Source organism: Lepidochelys olivacea (genome assembly GCF_965140295.1).
Source record: "Lepidochelys olivacea isolate rLepOli2 genome assembly, chromosome: 1".
Lineage (NCBI taxonomy): Eukaryota > Metazoa > Chordata > Testudines > Cheloniidae > Lepidochelys > Lepidochelys olivacea.
The window spans coordinates 23,750,294-23,771,658 of NC_140411.1; the positions used below are offsets into that span (position 1 = coordinate 23,750,294).

Sequence of the window (21,365 nt, forward strand, 5' to 3'; positions counted from 1 at the left end):
ACATCTTAAAGATAAGAAAAATAAAAACTACAGTTCTTACCCTCTTTTTACTTTGGTGAAGTCAAAAGCCACTTGTCTGTAAGAAACTGCTTTTTCATTCAGATACCTACTATACCGTCTGATAAATGTGGACATGTCATACCCTAAAAGAGAAAAGGTTTCAACAGCTTATCTTTCCTCCAGTCAATTTTTATACAAAACCAATTATTCTGACTAGGCAATAAGATACACACTTGTAAACAAAAACAATCTATAAATTTTCCCTTAATCCACCAATATATAAAAAACTGTTACAAAAGACTGCTGTCCATTTTTTTTGGCACATTTAAAAATATTGTGGTGTTAAGAGCTATACACTGTACAGCACATACCCTGAAAAATCTCTATATATTATGTGGCAAATATCTAGAGATGTCACAATACCGTGTAATTTCCTTTATCATCTGAAGTAAACGATCTCCTGGAAGTCAGTGAACAGATTAAGTATTTTTACATAAATTTGTGGCTCCTAGCATAGAAAGTGCCTATATATGCTTATTGATTTATTTGTTGTAAGATTTCTTAATTAGCATACATATATGTACAAAAGTATTATGTTTTCAGAGCCAATCTCAAAGTCCATACATACTCTTTTAAAAGTTAATACAGCAAAATGCACTGAACTAAATTGACATTAATAAGTGGGGGTTTGCACACGCAAATATTGTAGGATTAGACTGACGTATCTTAATTACATCCAAAAATATTTCCTATGGGTGCAGGCCAAGAAATTCTATCCTCTGCTTTATTCCCCAGAGGAAACACTGGAGTTAGATGGTAAAGGTCTCTTTTCATATTCTGTACCAGTCTCCCCTTGAAAATTAAGTCTCAACTTGACAGTTTTGAGTCATTTACCACAATGAAAACTGCTGTCCACAGCCATCAGCAAGAGTATGTATATTATACTACAATTATGGCAAAACAAAATTGAAGCAGCTATATAAAGTGCAAAGTTGGAGACAAAATGGCAATTTCAGTACACGCAAATGAATAACTTTTTAAGAATGGCTCCAAGCATGAACAGAATTACATGCAGCAGTGGGGAAACCTGGGAATAGGGACCAGTATCTGTTTCTTGCCCGACACCTACTTTAAACAAAGAGACATCTGACTGAAACAATTACAGTTTCAAGCAATTGGTCCCTACTACAGCATGTACAGGAGTTCATTTAGTTTTTGCTCTTTTATTTTCAAAAAGAAAAGGAGTACTTGTGGCACCTTAGAGACTAACCAATTCATTTGAGCATAAGCTTTCATGAGCTACAAATCACTTAATCGGATGCATTCAGTGGAAAATACAGTGAGGAGATTTATATACACACAGAACATGAAAAAATGGGTGTTATCATACACACTGTAAGGAGAGTGATCACTTAAGATGAGCTAATACCAGCAGGAGAGCGGGGCAGGTGGGGGGGGGGGGACCTTTTGTAGTGATAATCAAGGTGGGCCATTTCCAGCAGTTAACAAGACTGTCTGAGGAACGGTGGGGGGAATAAACATGGGGAAATAGTTTTACTTTGTGTAATGACCCATCCACTCCCAGTCTTTATTCAACCCTAAGTTAATTGTATCCAGTTTGCAAATTAATTCCAATTCAGCAGTCTCTCATTAGAGTCTGTTTTTGAAGTCTTTTTGTTGTAATATTGCGACTTTTAGGTCTGTAATTGAGTGACCAGAGAGACTGAAGTGTTCTCCGACTGGTTTATTAATGTTATAATTCTTGACATCTGATCTGTGTCCATTTATTCTTTTACGTAGAGACTGTCCAGTATGACCAATGTACATGGCAGAGGGGCATTGCTGGCACATGATGGCATATATTACATTGGTGGATGTGCAGGTGAACGAGCCTCTGATAGTGTGGCTGATGTGATTAGGCCCTATGATGGTGTCCCCTGAACAGATATGTGGACACAGTTGGCAGCGGGCTTTGTTGCAAGGATAGGTTCCTGAGTTAGTGGTTCTGTTGTGTGGTGTGTGGTTGCTGGTGAGCATTTGCTTCAGGTTGGGGGGCTGTCTGTAAGCAAGGACTGGCCTGTCTCCCAAGATCTGTGAGAGTGATGGGTCATCCTTCAGGATAGGATGTATATCCTTGATGATGCGTTGGAGAGGTTTGAGTTGGGGGCTGAAGGTGATGGCTAGTGGCGTTCTGTTATTTTCTTTGTTGGGCCTGTCCTGTAGCAGGTGACTTGAGGGTACTCTTCTGGCTCTGTCAATTTGTTTCTTCACTTCAGCAGGTGGGTATTGTAGTTGTAAGAATGCTTGATAGAGATTTTGTAGGTGTTTGTCTCTGTCTGAGGGGATGGAGCAAATGCGGTTGTATAGTAGAGCTTGGCTATAGATAGATGATGGATCGTGCGGTGTGGTCTGGGTGAAAGCTGGAGGCATGTGGGTAGGAATAGCGGTCAGTAGGTTTCCGGTATAGGGTGGTGTTTATGTGACTATCGCTTATTAGCACCGTAGTGTCCAGGAAGTCAATCTCTTGTGTGGACTGGTCCAGGCTGAGTAGCACATAGAATACCCCAAGATCCATAAACCTGGAAATCCTGGACGCCCCATCATCTCAGGCATTGGCACCCTGACAGCAGGATTGTCTGGCTATGTAGACTCCCTCCTCACGCCCTATGCTACCAGCACTCCCAGCTATCTTCGAGACACCACTGACTTCCTGAGGAAACTACAATCCATTGGTGATCTTCCTGAAAACACCATCCTGGCCACTATGGATGTAGAAGCCCACCAACATTCCACACAAAGATGGACTACAAGCCGTCAGGAACACTATCCCCGATAATGTCATGGTAAACCTGGTGGCTGAACTTTGTGACTTTGTCCTCACCCACAACTATTTCACATTTGGGGACAATGTATACCTTCAAATCAGCGGCACTGCTATGGGTACTCGCATGGCCCTACAGTATGCCAGCATTTTTATGGCTGACTTAGAACAACACTTCCTCAGCTCTCGTCCCCTAATGCCCTTACTCTACTTGCGCTATATTGATGACATCTTCATCATCTGAACCCATGGAAAAGAAGCCCTTGAGGAATTCCACCATGATTTCAACAATTTCCATCCCACCATTAACCTCATCCTGGACCAGTCCACACAAGAGATCCACTTCCTGGACACTACAGTGCTTATAAGCGATGGTCATAGGCAGCTCTCCAACACCACTTTCCCCCGCACTGTTCCTCAGACGTTCTTGTTAACTGCTGGAAATGGCCCACCTTGATTATCACTACAAAAGGTTTTTTCCCTCCCCACCCGCCCCGCTCTCCTGCTGGTAATAGCTCATCTTAAGTGATCACTCTCCTTACAGTGTGTATAACAACACCCATTTTTTCATGTTCTGTGTGTATATAAATCTCCTCACTGTATTTTCCACTGAATGCATCCGATGAAGTGAGCTGTAGCTCACGAAAGTTTATGCTCAAATAAACTGGTTAGTCTCTAAGGTGCCACAAGTACTCCTTTTCTTTTGGCGAATACAGACTAACACGGCTGCTATTCTGAAACCTCTTTTATTTTGTTATACTTCTCCCAGCCTTGCAGAATACATGAAAAGTGAGTAGCTCAGGCACAAAGATGTATTTGCCTACCCTTTACCATGACAATGGATAGCTTACAAATATTATTTCCTTGTTAAAAATTTTATTTACCCCTTCCTTACAAGGAGGCAAGTAGAATTTTGCAAGATATAATTCAATCATTCAATAATAATAAATAATAATAATAAAAGGAGGACCCCAGTGTGTGAGATAGTAGCTGTGAAGTTTTTGGTGTAGAGCAGCGGTTCTCAAACTTTGGGTCAGGACCCCGAAGTGGGTCATGATCCCTTTTGAATGGGGTCGCCAGGATTGGCTTAGACTTGCTGGGCCCCAGGGCTGAAGCCTGACTCCCACTGCCCGGGGCCAAAGCTAAAGCCTGAGGGCTTAAGCCCTGGGTGGTGGGGCTCAGGTTGCAAGCCCCCTACCTGGGGCTGAAGCCTTTGAGCTTCAGTTTTGGCCCCCTGCCCAGAGCAGTGAGGTTCAGGCTTTGGCCCCCTCTCCCACCCGGGCAGGCTCAGGCTTCGGTCCCCACTCCTGGGGTTGTGAAGTAATTTTTGTTGTCAGAAGGGGATTGCAGTGCAATGAAGTTTGAGAACCCCTGGCAGAGAGAATACAATATAGTCTGATCTGATCAAATCGTTATCTTTGGAGCATGACCTGTCTCTTACTATATACTTGTACAGTGCTTAACACAATGGGATTCCAATCTCAGCTGGACCTCTATGAAACAATAATATTAATTTTTAAACTGATTTCTTCCCTGGTAGAATTGATTTCTTCAGACCTGGAAACTGAAAATTTTATTTCATATTTATTCATTTAATTAACCCTACATAGGCATAGGGGGAGGCTGGATGACCATCAATTTAAATAAAAATTAAGTGCTATTGGTCTTTTTGTTTCAACTAGTACCAGCCAGCATCAAGAACTATCTCCTGCCCCATGATGAAACTGGAATACATTGTGGGAGTTTTAACCTCTCATTTTATCTTGTATTGGCTGTTGTTGGAAACTGGTTCAGAACTAGAATAAATAGCATGACTAAAAATCACACCTATGCAAGATAAAAAATTATATCTATTCTTTCCATGTGGCAGTATTTTCTACAATGCCACAAATGCTAGTCAGCTGGAAGATTATGAATGACATCCACAGAAGTGTTCTAAAATAAAGAATTTCACTTCTTGGAATGATATGCAATTTTTTAACAACAGAAGAGAGGCAGTTCACCACAACTTGTGAAAATAAAGTATTCACTATTCCCTAAAATACCATGTTAGATTTTAAATGAAGATACCTTACCTTGCAATCCACTTTTGTCTAGGAAATTGCTCAAATTAAACAGTGTGTTTCTGGAAGCTAGATACTGGATAAAACGCTAGATGGAGAAAAAAAAGATTTTGAATCAATAAGAAGTTATTGCTCTGCTGGAATCTTATTTAATCCTGCACTTAAACAGTTTATATAACTCAGAGCTATCAAACTTCCAAAAAATTTGTAGCGTAATTTGCAAACAACACAAACAACCCACACACTTCTGGGCAAAGCTGTCAGTGGAGGAATACAGGGTTTAACTACTATTTTAACTGGTATTGGTGAAGGATTGAAGGACCCTTTGCTCTAAACTAGAATTAGCCACACGAGGACAAACTTCTCATACAGGCATTAAAATTAGTTACAAGGCAGTAAAATTTGGCATAATTACAACTTTTCTTCTTCAAACATACCCTATTTGTAGAACCTTTCTGCACAGCTAGCAGCAATGTTTTGAGCTACATACACGCAAAGAGATACACTGAACGCAAATCAATTTCAAGTTAGGATAACTGATGGCATGTAACCATCAGTTTGACAAGTTGCCTTCCAACTTGCAGACAATTTCTCCTTTACTTACAAAGTAAACCTTGCAATTCTAATGCCAATCTAATTTTATGAAGATTACGAGGCTAACAATATTCCTTATGATGGAACTTTTTGGTAACTAGAAATGACAATTCGAAGATAAAAAGACCACTTGATCCTATTTTTTTTAGGAGTTTCAATGCTAGGCTCGGATCAAAACTTCTAAACAAAGATTGTAGAGCATCCTGCAAGAAACTTGAAAAAAAATCAACTTTGGTTTCAACGTCCTTGTGGTCTGCTCCAATTTAGTGTTGGCTATCGAACAGTTTTGTGATTCTTTGGTTCACATTGCATTGGTTTCATGAAGTACGTATTTGAGGTCTGATTTTCAAAGACACTGAGCACCTGCAGCTTGCATTCACATTATTTGGAGTTGAGAGCTCAGCACCTCTCAAAATCAGGCCTTTAGTTACTACAAATAGCAAAAGTGTACATCTTAACAATAAATAATCCTATGCTTGCCTACTTTAATGAGAGTGAATTAGCAGTAAATGTATTGCAGACATGAACTCTTCAGACAAAATCCCCCTCCCCCACATACACGTCAGATGCTCTGACATGTACTGGCAGAAAACTATACTATTTTTCTACCAGATCAAATTAGCAGTAGTCACGCTATGAAATGTAAACTTTTCAACTGAAAATGAGCGTCTGTAGCATTCATTACTTAGACATAAGCATGTTGCTCTGCCATAGCTGAAAAAAGGGACATTGTGGTTGGGGCAGGCTAGGGATCAGACCTCTGTAGAACTCTTTTTTTTAATATCTGTTTTACGGTGTTCGGTGTGCATCCACAGGCAAGGTCTCTTTCAAAACTTCTTAATCAGTTACTGCTCACATGTGGTGGCTTCAAGGACTGATTGTAGTACAAAGGCTTTCTTCACCTATACTGCCTACATCAACACTTCGGTGTAGGATTCATACAAGGTTCATGCACTTGGAAACATTCAGGGCACACCCGGAGTGTTGTGTAGGAGCAGTGCACACACAGCTCCTCTCAAGGGCATGAACCTTGGAATCTCGCCTAGATGACATGAACCGTGGGAAGCCTCCCAGGACTGGGCTCAAGGCCCGAGAGCAAGGAATGCGGTAGATAGAAATTGGTAAATAAGAATGTTAAACAAAGCCAGTGTATTCCTTTTATCTGTTGGAGAATGTAATGCGCGGGGGGAGAGAAAGAATAAAGGAGAGGGTGGAAAGCTGACAGGACCAGTCCGTTGGCAGACCAGCCTGTTTGCTTGCTTAAAGCTTTGTGCTGTCTTGTATTTGAACTGCAACACTTTGGCATTTGTAATCAAGCTATCAGTAGATTACCAGGAAATAATGTCTACCTGTACTAAGAAGTGAACTAGGAGTTCTTGACCAGCTTTACCTTTAGTTCCCTGTACACTCAGGTTAAATTTAAGGTATTGAATGTTATCTAATTTAATTACCTTTAAATATAATTATGGGATTTTATTTAAGAGATATTCAGCAGCATGAAGATTTACTATTAATACTACATAAAGATTATTATTCATATTAAATAAATTCAGGAACCTAAAGGAGAAATTTTCTTATCAATTCAGGTTTCACCCTGTCTAGTCTATCTCATACTTTAGGAATTGCATGTCTAACCAAAACCAGTATTTGGCCTTCTATGTTGAAGATTACATTTTCTTTATTTCAATTAAAAACATTTTAGAAGAGCAATTTTAGTGTACTCTTCATGGATTATAAATCATATTTCAGAGGATGAGAGAGACAGGCAATTTCATTTCCCTTCGTTGCCCCTCAAACCATGGTGGTGGTAATTCTCATCAGTAAAGAAACCTCTTTCCAAGCCTTCTAAGCAGCCACATGGCTTTTCGTACTTGTATAAAAAACTCTCTCAACGCTACATTCTAGCCTGCACAGGATTCTCTTGAGGGGAAACTCTCCAGAAGTTGTGAAATACTTGCTTAATCCAGTGTACTGCTATTCTAATGAGCCTTTCAACATTTGTTTAGGATTAAATACTGTTAAATCCCTACTGGGCACATGCATGCTTCAGAGTCCCTTTGAAAAAAGGAAGAGTTTTTTGCTAGCCAGTAAGAAGGGTTGCTATGCAAAGAATTCTGAATACTGACTGACTCAGCCCTATTTTTAATTACTTTAGAAGTTTTCCGATGTATAAAGAGTGAAGAGGAGAGCTAGGTGAAGAATGGTCATTCCATTTTGTGGAGATCCTGGGAAGTTTATGAGGAGGGCTGAAGAGGAAGTGGGCAGGTAAGCCCCCAAGAAACCTGCCTTGTTTCTGGCAGAATTTCACTGATATTGAACCATATCTGTGAAACGTTTCCATTTCAACAGATTAACAAAAAAGTTTTGTCAACAACCTGTAGTGACGAGGCATCAGGATTTGGCAAGAGCTGAACAACTTGCATGTATGGGAACAAATTTATTTCCTCTTCCTCCCTACTGGTCTGAGTAAGGGTATTACCTACTACACATATTACAAATGTCTTCCTGAAAGTCATCTATCACATAATTTTTCCTTATGTGCTAACTTTAGAAGAAATGAGTTGGGCAGAAAAGCCAGTGCCACTGGAAAAATTAATTTTGAATCAGCAGTTTAGTGAATTTTCAAAACAAGAGTCTTGCTAAACGGGATTCAGGGCCTGGAAGAAGTTACATCCTTATTGTAATCTCTAGTTTTATCCATTGCAGCTAATTATACAGCCCAAGGATGACATGAATTCATTCATAGGGTAAAGATCTTTATAACTAATGCCCTGTCGCAGGTATGTGCATAAAATGAATGCTAAATCTTGCACTGAGTATTTCTGCCTCTGAAAACGGATCCCCGAGAACTGATACAACAATTAATACATACTAGTGCTGCGTTTTGCTAAGCTATATGTGGGGAGACAGAGGTTATCACCGGATGGTATGGGTCTTTTTCCCCCTTAGTTCACTTACAAAAAGCCAAGAGTTATATCTGAAAATACCACTGTAACCTAAATCATCATGCAGAGTATGGTTATATGGACATTGTATTGGGTTCCAAATATACAATGCATCAGATAACTAAAACAGAAAAATTCTGTTCTCAGCTGAAGTGACTGATTTTTCATAGCTTGGGACAGGGAGGGGAGGAGTGATAGCCTTTTACATTCCAAGCCCGGGCCAACTGAATCTCCATTGAAGTTCCAACGATTAGACCACTTTCAACACTCTAACATGACAAGTAGTGTGTGTGGGAGTAGAATTTGTTTTTGAAAATTCCTGCTGGTCTAACTTTAAAAAACTGATGTTTACAAAAGGGTGAGGAAAAAACAGGAAATAGTTTAAATCATAGCTAATGAGCAAAAATAGCTGCATTTTCTTCTCTCCCTAGGACACTCTTCACAAAATCCACAGAATTGGAACCCATACATGGAAAATTTGATATCAATGATTGAGTCATTGATTCTTGCTCACATGAATCAGCTTACACTGTGTGACCCATGACAACTCAATGCCAACTGGCAATGGGGTTTCAATAATATCTTGATTCTGGTAAGTACATTCTTGTTCATCAAAGAATGCCATGTGAGGTTTTAAATGAAAACAATGGTCACATTAGTCATTACTATTGTTGTGAAATGTACACACAAACGCTATATATGTATACTGAAAATATGGTCTTAAAGAGTCTGTATCACAGCAGAAGTGGAGAAACAGGTTTCCTGCCAGACAAAAGATGTTTATTCACCTGTCGGCATGTAAATTAAGCACTGTAGGCTAACACAATGGTGGCCAATTTACATACAAGGTCAACAGAAATATCAAGTCAAAAAGAAATCATACAGAGGTGGAAGGCAACCTTATCTTGAGATACACTTCAAAGGTTTGCTGGACTATCTGGGGAACAGAGAAGACACCCTGTGATCCCGGACCTAGGAAGTAAAAGGGCAGTTCATTTACATTCATGAAACCAGTCTTAGTTGAAATGCTGCAGAGGACACTTAGGGTAAGAAAAACTTCTTTAGACAAGAGGTTAGCCTGTTAAGTCAAGTCTAGTCTCTAGAAAGCGTGTTATGATTTTGTTTTATAGGTAACCTTTTGCTTCCGTTACCCTTACTACCTCTTAAATCTTGGATAATAAAAACTTATTATTGTTTTCACTATAAATGTATCTCAGTGCTGTGATATTAAACAAGAAGTTGATCCTGAGTTGAATCATACAAGCTGGTGTAAGCACTGTTCCTTTGGGGACAGCAGATGTGGCATTTCTGTGAGCCGTAAGTGGAAAAGAGGCTGGACACTACAGGGAACACTTCAAGAAGACTTGAGTACTGGGTATACCAATTGTTAACCTGCATGGAAAAATAAGAGCTGGCATAACCCAGAGGAGATTGTTTGGATGGCTAACAAGCTGGTAGTATCAGGGAGCTAACATCCAATTAAGCACAAGCAAGTCTCCTTCATGCTGAAGGCTGGGGGTAACAAGGTGACTCTCAGCCCCGGGTACCCCAAGAACTATCACAAACTGATTGCCAAATCAGGGATGGGAAAGAATTTTCTTTCCCAGCATATTGGCAGGGACTAGTAGGGAGGAAAGAGCTTCTCATCTTCTCTGCCCACACTGAGCAAAGATCATTTGCTCGGCTCAGCTGGAACTATCCCACATACATTTCCTTGAAATTCTAAATGCCAGGGTGCAGGAGGAGAGATAAGAGCCTGCGGATTTCAGTCCTTCCCATCTTTTATTTATATTTTCTCCATTAGACTGAATTTATCATTGCTCATTTCATACTTTAACTGTGCAAATACATGTACAAACCCTTTATAGAGGGATCTGAATAGTCAAACATTATGGGCTCACAGTAGATCAGGGGTGGGCAAACTACAGCTCGCACGTTGCATCTGGTCCACCAGCCATTTTAATCTGGCCCTCGGGCGCTCCAGCCAGGGAGCAGGGTCAGGGGCCACAGTGCGCAGCTCCCAGAAGTAGTGGCATGTCTCCCCCCTCCAGCTCCTACACATAGGGGCAGCCAGGGGGCTCTGCTCTGCACTGCCCTAAGCGCCGCCCCCCACAGCTCCCATTGGCCAGGAACTGCGGCCAATGGGAGCTGCAGGGGCGGCACCTATGGACAAGGCAGCGCGCAGCAGAGCCATCAGGCTGCACCTCCACGTATGAGGTGGAGAGGGAACATGCCACTGCTTCCGGGAGCTGCTTGAGGTAAGCACTGCCCAGAGCCTGCACCCTGACCTCCTCCCGCACACCAACCCCCTGCCCCAGCCCTGATCCCCCTCCTACCATCCAAACCCGTCAGTCCCAGCCCCGAGCACACTCCTACACCCCAAACCCCTCATCCACAGCCCCATCCCAGAGCCTGTAGCCCCAGAAGGAGCCTTCACCCCCACACCTCCATGCACCGCACCTGTCCCAGCCTGGAAGCCCCTCCTGCACCCTGAACTCCTCATTTCTGACCTCACCCCGGAGTCCACACCCCCTGCTGTACCCCAATTCCAATTTCATGAGCATTCATGGCCTGCCATACAATTTCTATACCAGATGTGGCCCTCAAGCCAAAAAGTTTGCCCACCCCTGCAGTAGATCCAGAACAGTTTTCAATTCACATTCTGACTCAGTTAGGTTTGGTCTACACTGTTCAAGGCTTTGAAAAATTTTGCAGCCTGAGAACCGTAGTTAAGTCAGTCAAACCCTGATATTGATGTCGCTAGATTGACAGAAGAATTTTTCCACTGACCTACTTACCACCTCTCAGAGAGATGGCTTAAGTACAATCAACAGAAAAACCTTTAGTCAACACAGAAAGCTTCTACACTACGGCGCTCCAACGGCTCAGCGGCAGTGCTGAAGCAGTTGTAGAATAAGCATGTCCTTAATATCTGAGGGTCTTTCCATTCCTGTGCAGATACAAATGGAACCAAAGAGTAGCACTAATAGCTTTGTAGAATCCCATGAAAAGTCAGAAGGTATTTTTCTATTTTTTCCTTATGACAAACATATACTATGAACTGTATGAGAAATTTCATTTCAATTGTTTCAATGTAAAAGAAATCTGACTGAATATGAAGGGGAATCTGAATATTGCCCATACCATACATATTATATATCATGTATGGATTATATACAATAGCCACTTTTCAAAATTAATTTTTAAAATTCAAAAATGGTGGATTAAGAAAAAAGGCTTCAAAATGTCTACTGTGCTATAGATCAACAGATCTAAAATTTTAAGTTTTTTTTTAAATGTAGAAAGTCTACAAGCCACAGTTCATTTGGGTTAAGCATCTTAAAAAATAGCGCTGTATCATGGAAACACCACAAGACTTATTTTGTAAAGGGTTTGTGGAGAATTGAGGGTATGCAGCAGGATGGAGCTTACTACTTTTTTTTTTAAAATCAGCTGATTTTGGGCTGTTAGCTCATATTTAATTGATTGCAAACGTAACGTTAATTATGGGTGCCTACTGCTCACATGTAAACAGTCTTCATATTTTTAAATCAAATATAAATACAAAGATTGTTGGTCCCCAACTAAGAAGTCTGGAAAAAACATACAATTTACAAACCATTCTGACTATACAGAAAACACCTGTTTTGTCAGATGCCTGACTAAGTGACCTAGTAAGTCTCTTTCATTTTCGGCTCTTATGATCCTACGTCATACTTGGGTTATTTCTCTGAATTTTTTTTTAAACAATAATAAAAACAAGAATGGCATAGAAAAAGAACCCCCTTTTACAGTTCTCTAACTACCTAGTAAGTAGAAGGGCAGAAATAGTGAAGATTTTCTTATAAAAGTACCTAGTCAAAGACATCTCCATGATGTATCTTTACAGCAAAGATACAATTTTTGTACTCAAGACATTGTATTACCTCATTTCCATACACCATTAGATGGTGAGTTGTGATGAGGGACTTGAAGACCACCACCCAGCTACTGTTGGTAGTTCTTTCAAACAAGCTGTCTGCCAGCTGGGGGATGTTCACATTCATCTCATTTGTGCACTGGATTAAATCTGTAATAAACAGAATTGATTATTGTTATTTTACTTGTATATTTAGTATTCGTGAAGCTTAGTTATCACGATGGTACACATATATTTCAGTTTTTCATTCAATGGAGCAATCTAGAAATTATGCAGCCTTTTCCAGAATACCTCTGATTTAGCTCTCAAAGGTTTTCATTCTGTGGCCCACCAGGAAAATCTCAAAGAGCTGCAGTTTGAGAGCTTTTAAAATATTTCATTCATCCACAGAATAGACAGTATGAATAAAAATAAGCTTCTCAAATGTATTCTAAAAAGGATTTTCTGCAATTAAGAGTCACTTTCCTTGCCCATTTAATCCCTGGTGTTTGCTTATACTGTTGCTATACCATTAGTTAACTATGATGTCAATTTTCACGATTAACACCTGTCTGCTAGAAACTGAACTGATACTACCTATTTCATATGGACCACTTAAAAACCATGCAATGGTAACATTATCACCACTGACGCTGGCCAGACTCAAACTAGTGAGCTGGATATGAAAGTCCTCATATCCTGTATTCAGCTCCCTGAGTCATGTAGTCCCCTTCCTAGGGCTCTTCTTTACTTTATTTCTCAATAAAGAGTAGGGTTGTGGATTATTTGCAGTTAACGCACTTGATTAACTCAAAAAAATTAATTGTGATTAAAAAAATTGCGATTAATTGCAGTTTTAATTGCACAGTTAAACAATAGAATACTAATTGAAATTTATTAAATATTTTGGATGTTTTTCTACATTTTCATATACCGGTATATTGTATTCTGTGTTGTAACTTAGATATCAAAGTGTATATTATTTTTATTATAAATATTTCCGCTGTAAAATGATAACCAAAAGAAATAGTATTTTTCAGGTCACCTCATACAAGTACTATAGTGCAATCTCCTTGTTGTCAAAGTACAATTTACAAATGTAGATTTATTTTTGTTACATAATGGCATTCAAAAACAAAATGTAAAAATTCAGCACCTACAAGTCCACTCAGTCCTACTTCCATGCTGATGACGCTTGTTAAAAAAATAATGCATTAATTAAAATTGCGACTGAATTCCTTGGGGGAGAATTGTATCCTCCCTGCTCTGCATTTTACCTGCATTCTGCCATATATTTCATGGTACAGCAGTCTCAGATGACCCAGCACACGTTGTTCATTTTATGAACACTTTCATTGCAGATCTGACAAAACGCAAAGAAGGTACCAATGTGAGATTTCTAAAGAAAGCTACAGTACTCGAGCCAAGGTTTAAGAATCTGATGTGCCTCCCAAAATCTGAGAGGGACGAGGTGTGGCGCATGCTTTCAGAAGTCTTAAAAGAGCAACATTCTGATGCCGAAACTACAAAACCCGAGCCACCAAAAAAGAAAATCAACCTTCTGCTGGTAGCATCTGACTCAGATGATGAAAATGAACATGCGTCCATCCGCACTGCTTTGGACTGTTATCAAGCAGAACCTGTCATTAGCATAGATGCATGTCCCCTGGAATGGTGGTTAAAGCATGAGGGATCATATGAATCTTTAGTGCACCTGGCACAAATATCTTGCAACGCCAGCTACAACAGTATCATGAGTACACCTATTCTCACTTTCAGGTGATACTGTAAATAAGAATTGGGCAGCATTATGTCCTGCAAATGTAAACAAATCTGTTTGTCTGAGTGATTGGCTGAACAAGAAGTAGGACTGAGTGGACTTGTAGGTGCTAAAATTTTACATTGTTTTATTTTTTAATGCAGTTTTTTTGTACATAGTTTTACATTTGTAAGTTCAACTTTCAGGATAAAGAGGTTGCACTACTTGTATTAGGTGAATTGAAAAATACTATTTCTTTTGTTTTTTTATAGTGAAAATACTTGTAATCAAAAATAAATATAAAGTGAGCACTGTACACTTTGTATTCTGTGTTGTAATTGAAATCAATATATTTAAAAAGGTAGAAAACATCCCAAAACAGTTAAATAAATGGTATTCTATTATTAACAGCAGGATTAATCACAATTTTTTTATTCGCTTGACAGCCCTAATAAAGAGTACTTTTTCCATGTACACCATTGACACGTTTTTCAATTTTAAGCCATTCTAAAAGGAACAAATGAATCATCTTTCCCATGTGCCAGAACCACTCTTGCACAAAACGTAATTTCTGCATATAATTTGAGAAAATATTTACTTTCAGTTTCTCTCAGCTCAATAAAGGCAGCAAAAACAGGCTTTAAAGTTTCAAATCATCATATCAACACAGGGTTTCCTTATGCTCCTCAGACTGAAAATTACATTTAACTACTGTCCACAGTATTATAGACACTGAAGATCAAACAAAAGATTTCTTATGTGCTAAAACAGATAGTAAAAAAAAACAAAAAAAAACACACACACACACACCCCAGCTGCTGGAAAGATGCTCTAGTCACTATTAATAATTTCACAGATGTTAAAAAGAGAGGAAGATTAATAAAAATAATAAAAAGTAAATAAAAATTTGGCTGCCAGTCCAATGTGATTTCCAGAAATTCTTCCCTCTACTTACTCTGGCCTATCATAACTATATGTTGAAAGCACAAAAGTTGTAAGAGATCTACACAAGTAATAAGCCCTAAATTAAACAATTCAGATACAATTCTGGGACTGTTAGCATCCCAATGAAACAGATATTTCAATATTTTTATGAAAGAGGTAATGTAATTTACTAAACTAAACAGATGCCTAACTTTTCTTTGACATTGCCCTTCATCCACCCTAAAATATTGGTAAGTATTCTTAGTAGGGCTGTCAATTAGCAGTTAACTCAAGCAATTAACTCTGAACAAATTAACTCAACGAAAAAGATTAATCGTGATTAATCACAGTTTTAATTGCACTGCTTAACAATAATGGAATACCAATTGAAATTATAAATATTTTGGATGTTTTTCTACAGTTCCAAATATACTAATTTCAATTACAACAAAGAATACAAATATATTTGAAAATGTAGAAAAATATCCAAAAATATTTAAATAGATTTTATTAAGTGCGATTACAATTGCGATTAATTTCAAAATTTTTAATCTCATAATTAATCATGATTTTTTTAATCATTTGACAGCCCTAATCCTTAGCCCTATCACAAAAGTGTTCAAACCCTGATGTGTTTAAACTCTTTACAAATACTATGCATCTGATGAAGTGAGCTGTAGCTCACGAAAGCTTATGCTCAAATAAATTTGTTAGTCTCTAAGGTGCCACAAGTACTCTTTCTTTTTGCGGATACAGACTAACACGGCTGCTACTCTGAAACCTGTCATTATGCATAACTGTGTCTCAGAAAAAACTACAAAACACTAAAAAGCCAGCTAAGGAAAATGTTACATACACAATTTGCCTAATATATGTAATTGTATTTAAAACAAAAAACAACCACACAGTAAGAACTTTTGATAAAAATGCATATTCATTTCAACATTCCAGGAATAGAAAGAGGTGAACTGCTGACAACAAAGCTTGCTGGATTTCACAAAGCAGTTAATTTGCCTTTACCCTTCATACTCTTGGGTAAAAGAATTCTAATAAGTAGATAGTTAGATTAATAATAATTCTTGTCAAGAAAAAAGTGCATTTCTTGATTCAAACATGGGTCCATGTATCCATTCCATAAAACATACACCAGATATATATTGGATTAAGTTCACATATTTTGTCCACAAAAACCCTTGAGTCCAAAACACAAAGGAGGAGGAAGCGGTTGATTCCACTTTTACGTAAATGGAACTGTAACAAGTGATTTTTAATAGTTTTGGTAATTTTTCCTATGAAACTGTTCTAACTTTAGTAAATTCTACAGAACACGCACATAGCCAAGAAAGACATCTTTTGCAGTAACATATGGATTAACTTCAAATGAGCTGAAAAGGAAGATGACGTGGATCAAGAACTACATGGCAAAGCAGATGCTATGTGCTTAATCATTGGAGGCCAAGCACACAGCAACAACTATAATTAACGTAGCCCCAGTGGTTCCTGTCTAGAAGGCCTCTGCAGTTGGTTATCACCAACTCTAACTTTTCCCTTTCAGGATTAATACTCAACATGCTGCCTGTGTGAGGAGGATTAGTTTTAAATCTGAGCACAGTCCAGCTATTTAAATATTGGAGGGCAGATATTTATTATTAAAAAAACAGCTAGTACAGCTGCAGTTTGCGATAGCACACTAAAATTCATCATTGAGCTAGTCCCTAAACTTAAGGCACATGGTTTGAGGTGACCTAATGAAAGTGAGTTTAGACTCTGCCAAGTACTAGAACAAAGTGGTTTTTTATTTTGCTTTAAAACTTTAACTAAAAAAATCCACCAAAACAAAGACTTTATGCATGTGCACTAATTTTAAAAACAAAGTTTTATAAAAGTCGTGCCACATTTTATTGGACATAAAAATGTGCTTATGCAAAATTTCACATTCCACTGCAAATGGATGCAGAATAAGATACGTAACAGTGAAGACAGGCCTGGGACAAAAATAATGCACAAATGAACTGGCGTATCCCCCTGCAACATTCACTGCGCATCAACCAATAAGCATCTAAATGAAGCAGAGGCCCTCCAGAAAAAAAGATGCAAGTTGTGATTATGTAATTAAAGACAGTTATCTATGTATATTTACCAGAGGTAAAGTTAAGGTTGCATAGGCGGTTTTGACTTAGACTCAGACTTTAAGGCAGAAGGGACAATCATGATCACCTAGTCTTACCTCCTGCACATTGCAGGCCACAGAGCCTGACCCACCCACTCCTGTTCATAATGTCTGGCTGAGTTACCGAAGTCCTCAAATCATGATTTAAGGACTTCAAGTTACAATGAATCCACCATTTACACTTGTTTAAACCTGCGAGTGACCCATGCCCCATGCTTCAGAGGAAATCGAAAACCCCCCAGGGACTTTGGCATTTCCTGACAAGTTCTGCACTTAGCAACTTCAATGTTAGCAGTTCAAGTGAAATTAAATATTGGATTAAAGCTGGCCAAACTGCTTGTAACACAGTTGTTGGGCTTTCATATTGATCCACTTTTAGTTGGCGTCAGACTTTGCAGGAAGAAGTTAGTTAATCCCTTTTGGCTCACTGTGGTATGTGCAGCTCATTTTGGGCAGATGAAAAGTCCGAGTAGCCCCTCTGGTCAGAGGGACCTAGGATCTATGATGAGGATAAGTGGTCCTAAGGCAGAAACAAAGGGGAAGTTTTTTCAATCTATACTGTGTACAGTGACCATTTTGAAACAGGGCAGAGGATGCTGACTGTTCACTCTCCTTGACACAAGCCCTTTATGGAGTTAACCGGGTCCCAGTTGTTTCTCAGGGTTTATTCTCATTTGAACCAGATACTCTAGAAGAGATTTAGCAGTTTTAGCAGCTTGTCTATACATGGGGTTTATTCCTGATTAATTCCATGTGTGGACACTTATTCCAGAATAAATAAAGAATTCCATGTGCAGAAAATATTTTATCCAGATCTTTCAGAAAATGTTAACCTGTAACGAGGGAACACTGAGGCAGATGAATAGCTACAACAAAATATTGTGCAAAACACTTTCCAAAAATCAAGGGATTAACTTTATTTCAACAAATCAAACTTTGGTAAAGCCTTTTGGAAACTAACTTTCAATTAGAGCAGTTCAAACATCAATATACCCCAATCCCAATCAATATTTAGATTGATGTATTCAAATACAAATGTCCAAAATCTATCACCACACAAATCAATTGCATGAAGTCACAAACATTACAATAAGAGTGAACAGATCACTAGTCAGATCAGAGTCAATAAATCTTATTTGATACATCAAGTACAAGCAACACTGAGAGAACTATCAAAGTGTGAACTCTGTCTCTTCAAGCTCACATGCAAGGAAGGTAGCCTAACTCTATGTCTACACTTAAAATGCTACAGCAGCACATGTGTGTTCCTATAGTGCTTCAGCATAGACATCTACAACATTGATGGGAGGGATTCTCCACCTCCCAGAGAAGCAGTAGCTAGGTTAATGGAATCCATACATCAACCTAGCACTACCTACACCAGGAGTTAGGCTGGCTTAGTTACATCTCTCACAGGTGTGGATTTTTCACACCCGAGAGACAGCTATATCAATGTAACTTTTCAGCGTAGACCATCCCTTATGTCATCTTGACTACACCGCTCAGGGGATTTTTCGCACCCTTGAGCTATGTTGCTGGGTCAACCTAATTTTCTAGAGTAGTAGGCTAGCCGTCACCTACAGCCCCCAACTAAAACCTCTCCAGGGCATCATCAAGGATCTACAACCTATCCTGAAGGACACTCCCAGCGATAAAGCTATCACCACTCATTCAGGGTGGGTTTTTTTTTTTTTTTTTAATTGCTGGGAGAACTCTTCCCTGACAACAAAGCATGTCTACACTGCCCACGTCACAGCGCTGCCGCGGCAGCACAGCCACGCTATAACGTTTGTAGTGTAGACATACCCTGATTTGTCATGCGTATCCCCAAGTTTCACCTCACTTAAAAACTACTTGCTTACAAAAACAGACAAAAATACAAAAGTGTCACAGCACACTATTACTGAAAAATTGCTTACTCTCTCATGTTTACCATATAATTATAAAATAAATCTATTGGAATATAAATATTGTACTTAAATTTCAGTGTGTAGTATATAGAGCAGTATAAACAAGTTACTGTCTGTATGAAATTTTAGTTTGTACTTACTTCGCCAGTGCTTTTTATGTAGCCAGTTGTAAAATTAGGCAAATATCTAGATGAGTTGATGTGCCTCCCTGGAAGAACTCTGGGCAAGGGTGTGGATTTTTCAAAAAAAGGGTGTCAAAAGCCACCAGTAATCTGAATCAATGTATGTAACATGCTGCTTGCCAAAATGATTTTTGAGCAAGAATGTGTGTCTAGAAATGAAAAATACTGCCTATTTTCTTGTAACTACACAAAGGAAGTCTGGATTAGCAGATTACAGGTCAAGACATGCTATGCTTCACATTTGCTTTGTCCAAATCTAATTTTTTCCCTCTGATCTCAATAAATCTAATTTTAGTCAAACACCTCTGGTATTGGCAATTTGGGATTGTCTGCATTAAATTCCCAAATAGGTGAAACAATTTCAGTCTTGTTGGCAGTAAAGAAAGGGAGTATGGAGCCTACACTGCTAATGTTTCTCAAGCGAAAGAGCAGATTAACTATCCTCTTCCCCACCGTATGTCATTTCAAGAGCTACAGTCCAAATGATGCAGAGGAAAGGCCTCAAAACATGGATGGAAATCAATTTTAAGGGGCACCTATAGAAAACAAATACACCCCAAAGTCTTTCAGAATTTAACAGGCAAAATGAGATTCAGGGTTTTTTCCCCGCCTAGTCTCATTATCTAACCAGACTGATTGGTGTAGAAAGGCATAACAGCAACTTTTCATTTTAATATGAAACAGTAATTGTTGGCTGTACATCCAAAAAGTTTTCATTAGATGATGCCATCAGTTTGTACTTTGCTTTTTTCTTTTGAATGAAGGAGGAAAACAGTCATCCCATCTAATATTTTGTGTTTCATACTGTTATTTACACCTGAAAGTCCTCATCTAGATTAAATCAGAGCATGTTTCAGTGGACACAAAAATTAGTGCTCTTGTTTTAGTTATAGCTTTTAAAGGCACGCCTACCCTACACCCACTGAAGTGACCCAGCTACAGCATTGCAGCTGTGTCACTGTAGTGTAGATGCTTCCTACATCGATAGAAGGGGCCTTTCCATCTGTGTAGTTTGTCCATCTTGCTGAGAGGCTGTGACTAGGTCGACTGAAGAATTTTTTCATTGACCTAGCCAAATCTACATCCAGGGTTAAGTCAACTTAACTATGTTGCTCAGGGTGTTAAATTTTTCAGAGCCCAGATTGATGTAGTATGGTCAGTTTAATTTTTAAGTGCAGGCCATGCCTAACTGTTAACGTGTACTTCTACGACAACTGTTTGAACAGACCCTTACTACTCTGATGTTAGCCACTTTAAAGTAAGGTCTGATCTACACTACAGACTTACATCAATATAATTACTTCACTCAAGAGTGTGAAAAATCCACACCCCTGTGCAACATAGTTATACTGACCTATCCCCCGTGTAGACAGCTTTATGTCAGCAGGAGAGCTTCTGCCATCAACATAGTTATCACCTCTCAGGGAGGCATCTTCATTAAAGTGCTACAGCACTACCGTGCAGCTGCACTGATGCACTGTTTTAAGTTTCAGAGTAACAGCCGTGTTAGTCTGTATTTGCAAAAAGAAAAGGAGTACTTGTGGCACCTTAGAGACTAACCAATTTATTTGAGCATGAGCTTTCGTGAGCTACAGCTCACTTCATTTTAAGTGTAGACCTGCCCTCAGTAAACCAGTAAATTTAAAACAGCTGAAGTCTCAGGCCTTCTGTACTCCAGAGACGGTTTGAAGGTACAGTTCTATGGGCTTGATTCCTTGATTGGGCGGGAAAACTGGCATTTCCCAAATACCACCCACTTCGGTCACCGAAATAAGACATTACTCAATAAAATGATTACAGATCTATTATCCTCTGTCTTTATTAAACAAGGAATCAAACAGTTAATAATGTTGATATTCACTCTGACTTCATCCATTGGCTCCCAATTTCTCTACTATACCAACTAACTGCTCATTTTTACTTTCAAAGCTCTTCACAGCCTATCCTATCATCTCTCGTTCACTATCAAAATATCAACTTTGTGCCAATCATGCCATCAACCACTTGTTAATTTTTCTAACACCTCTGTGCTTTGTCCCATGCCACCGTCACCACACCTGGAAGGAGCTCCCTGTGAACATCTGCGAAGATATCTTTTT

The 21,365-nt window shown here is 39.0% G+C and overlaps 1 protein-coding gene across 6 annotated transcripts in view; it reads right to left on the reverse strand.

The window, feature by feature from the left end:
* Nucleotides 1–21,365, reverse strand: part of PICALM (phosphatidylinositol binding clathrin assembly protein) — a 117,775-nt gene that overhangs the window by 76,556 nt on the left and 19,854 nt on the right. For all 6 annotated transcript variants that reach the window (XM_084631635.1, XM_084631638.1, XM_084631636.1 and 3 more), the window contains exons 2-4: nt 12,350–12,492; nt 4,897–4,972; nt 41–143 (exon numbers count right to left, since the gene is read on the reverse strand). In XM_084631635.1, the coding sequence (XP_084487761.1) occupies nt 41–143; nt 4,897–4,972; nt 12,350–12,492 (322 nt within the window). The remainder of the gene's footprint in view (nt 1–40; nt 144–4,896; nt 4,973–12,349; nt 12,493–21,365) is intronic.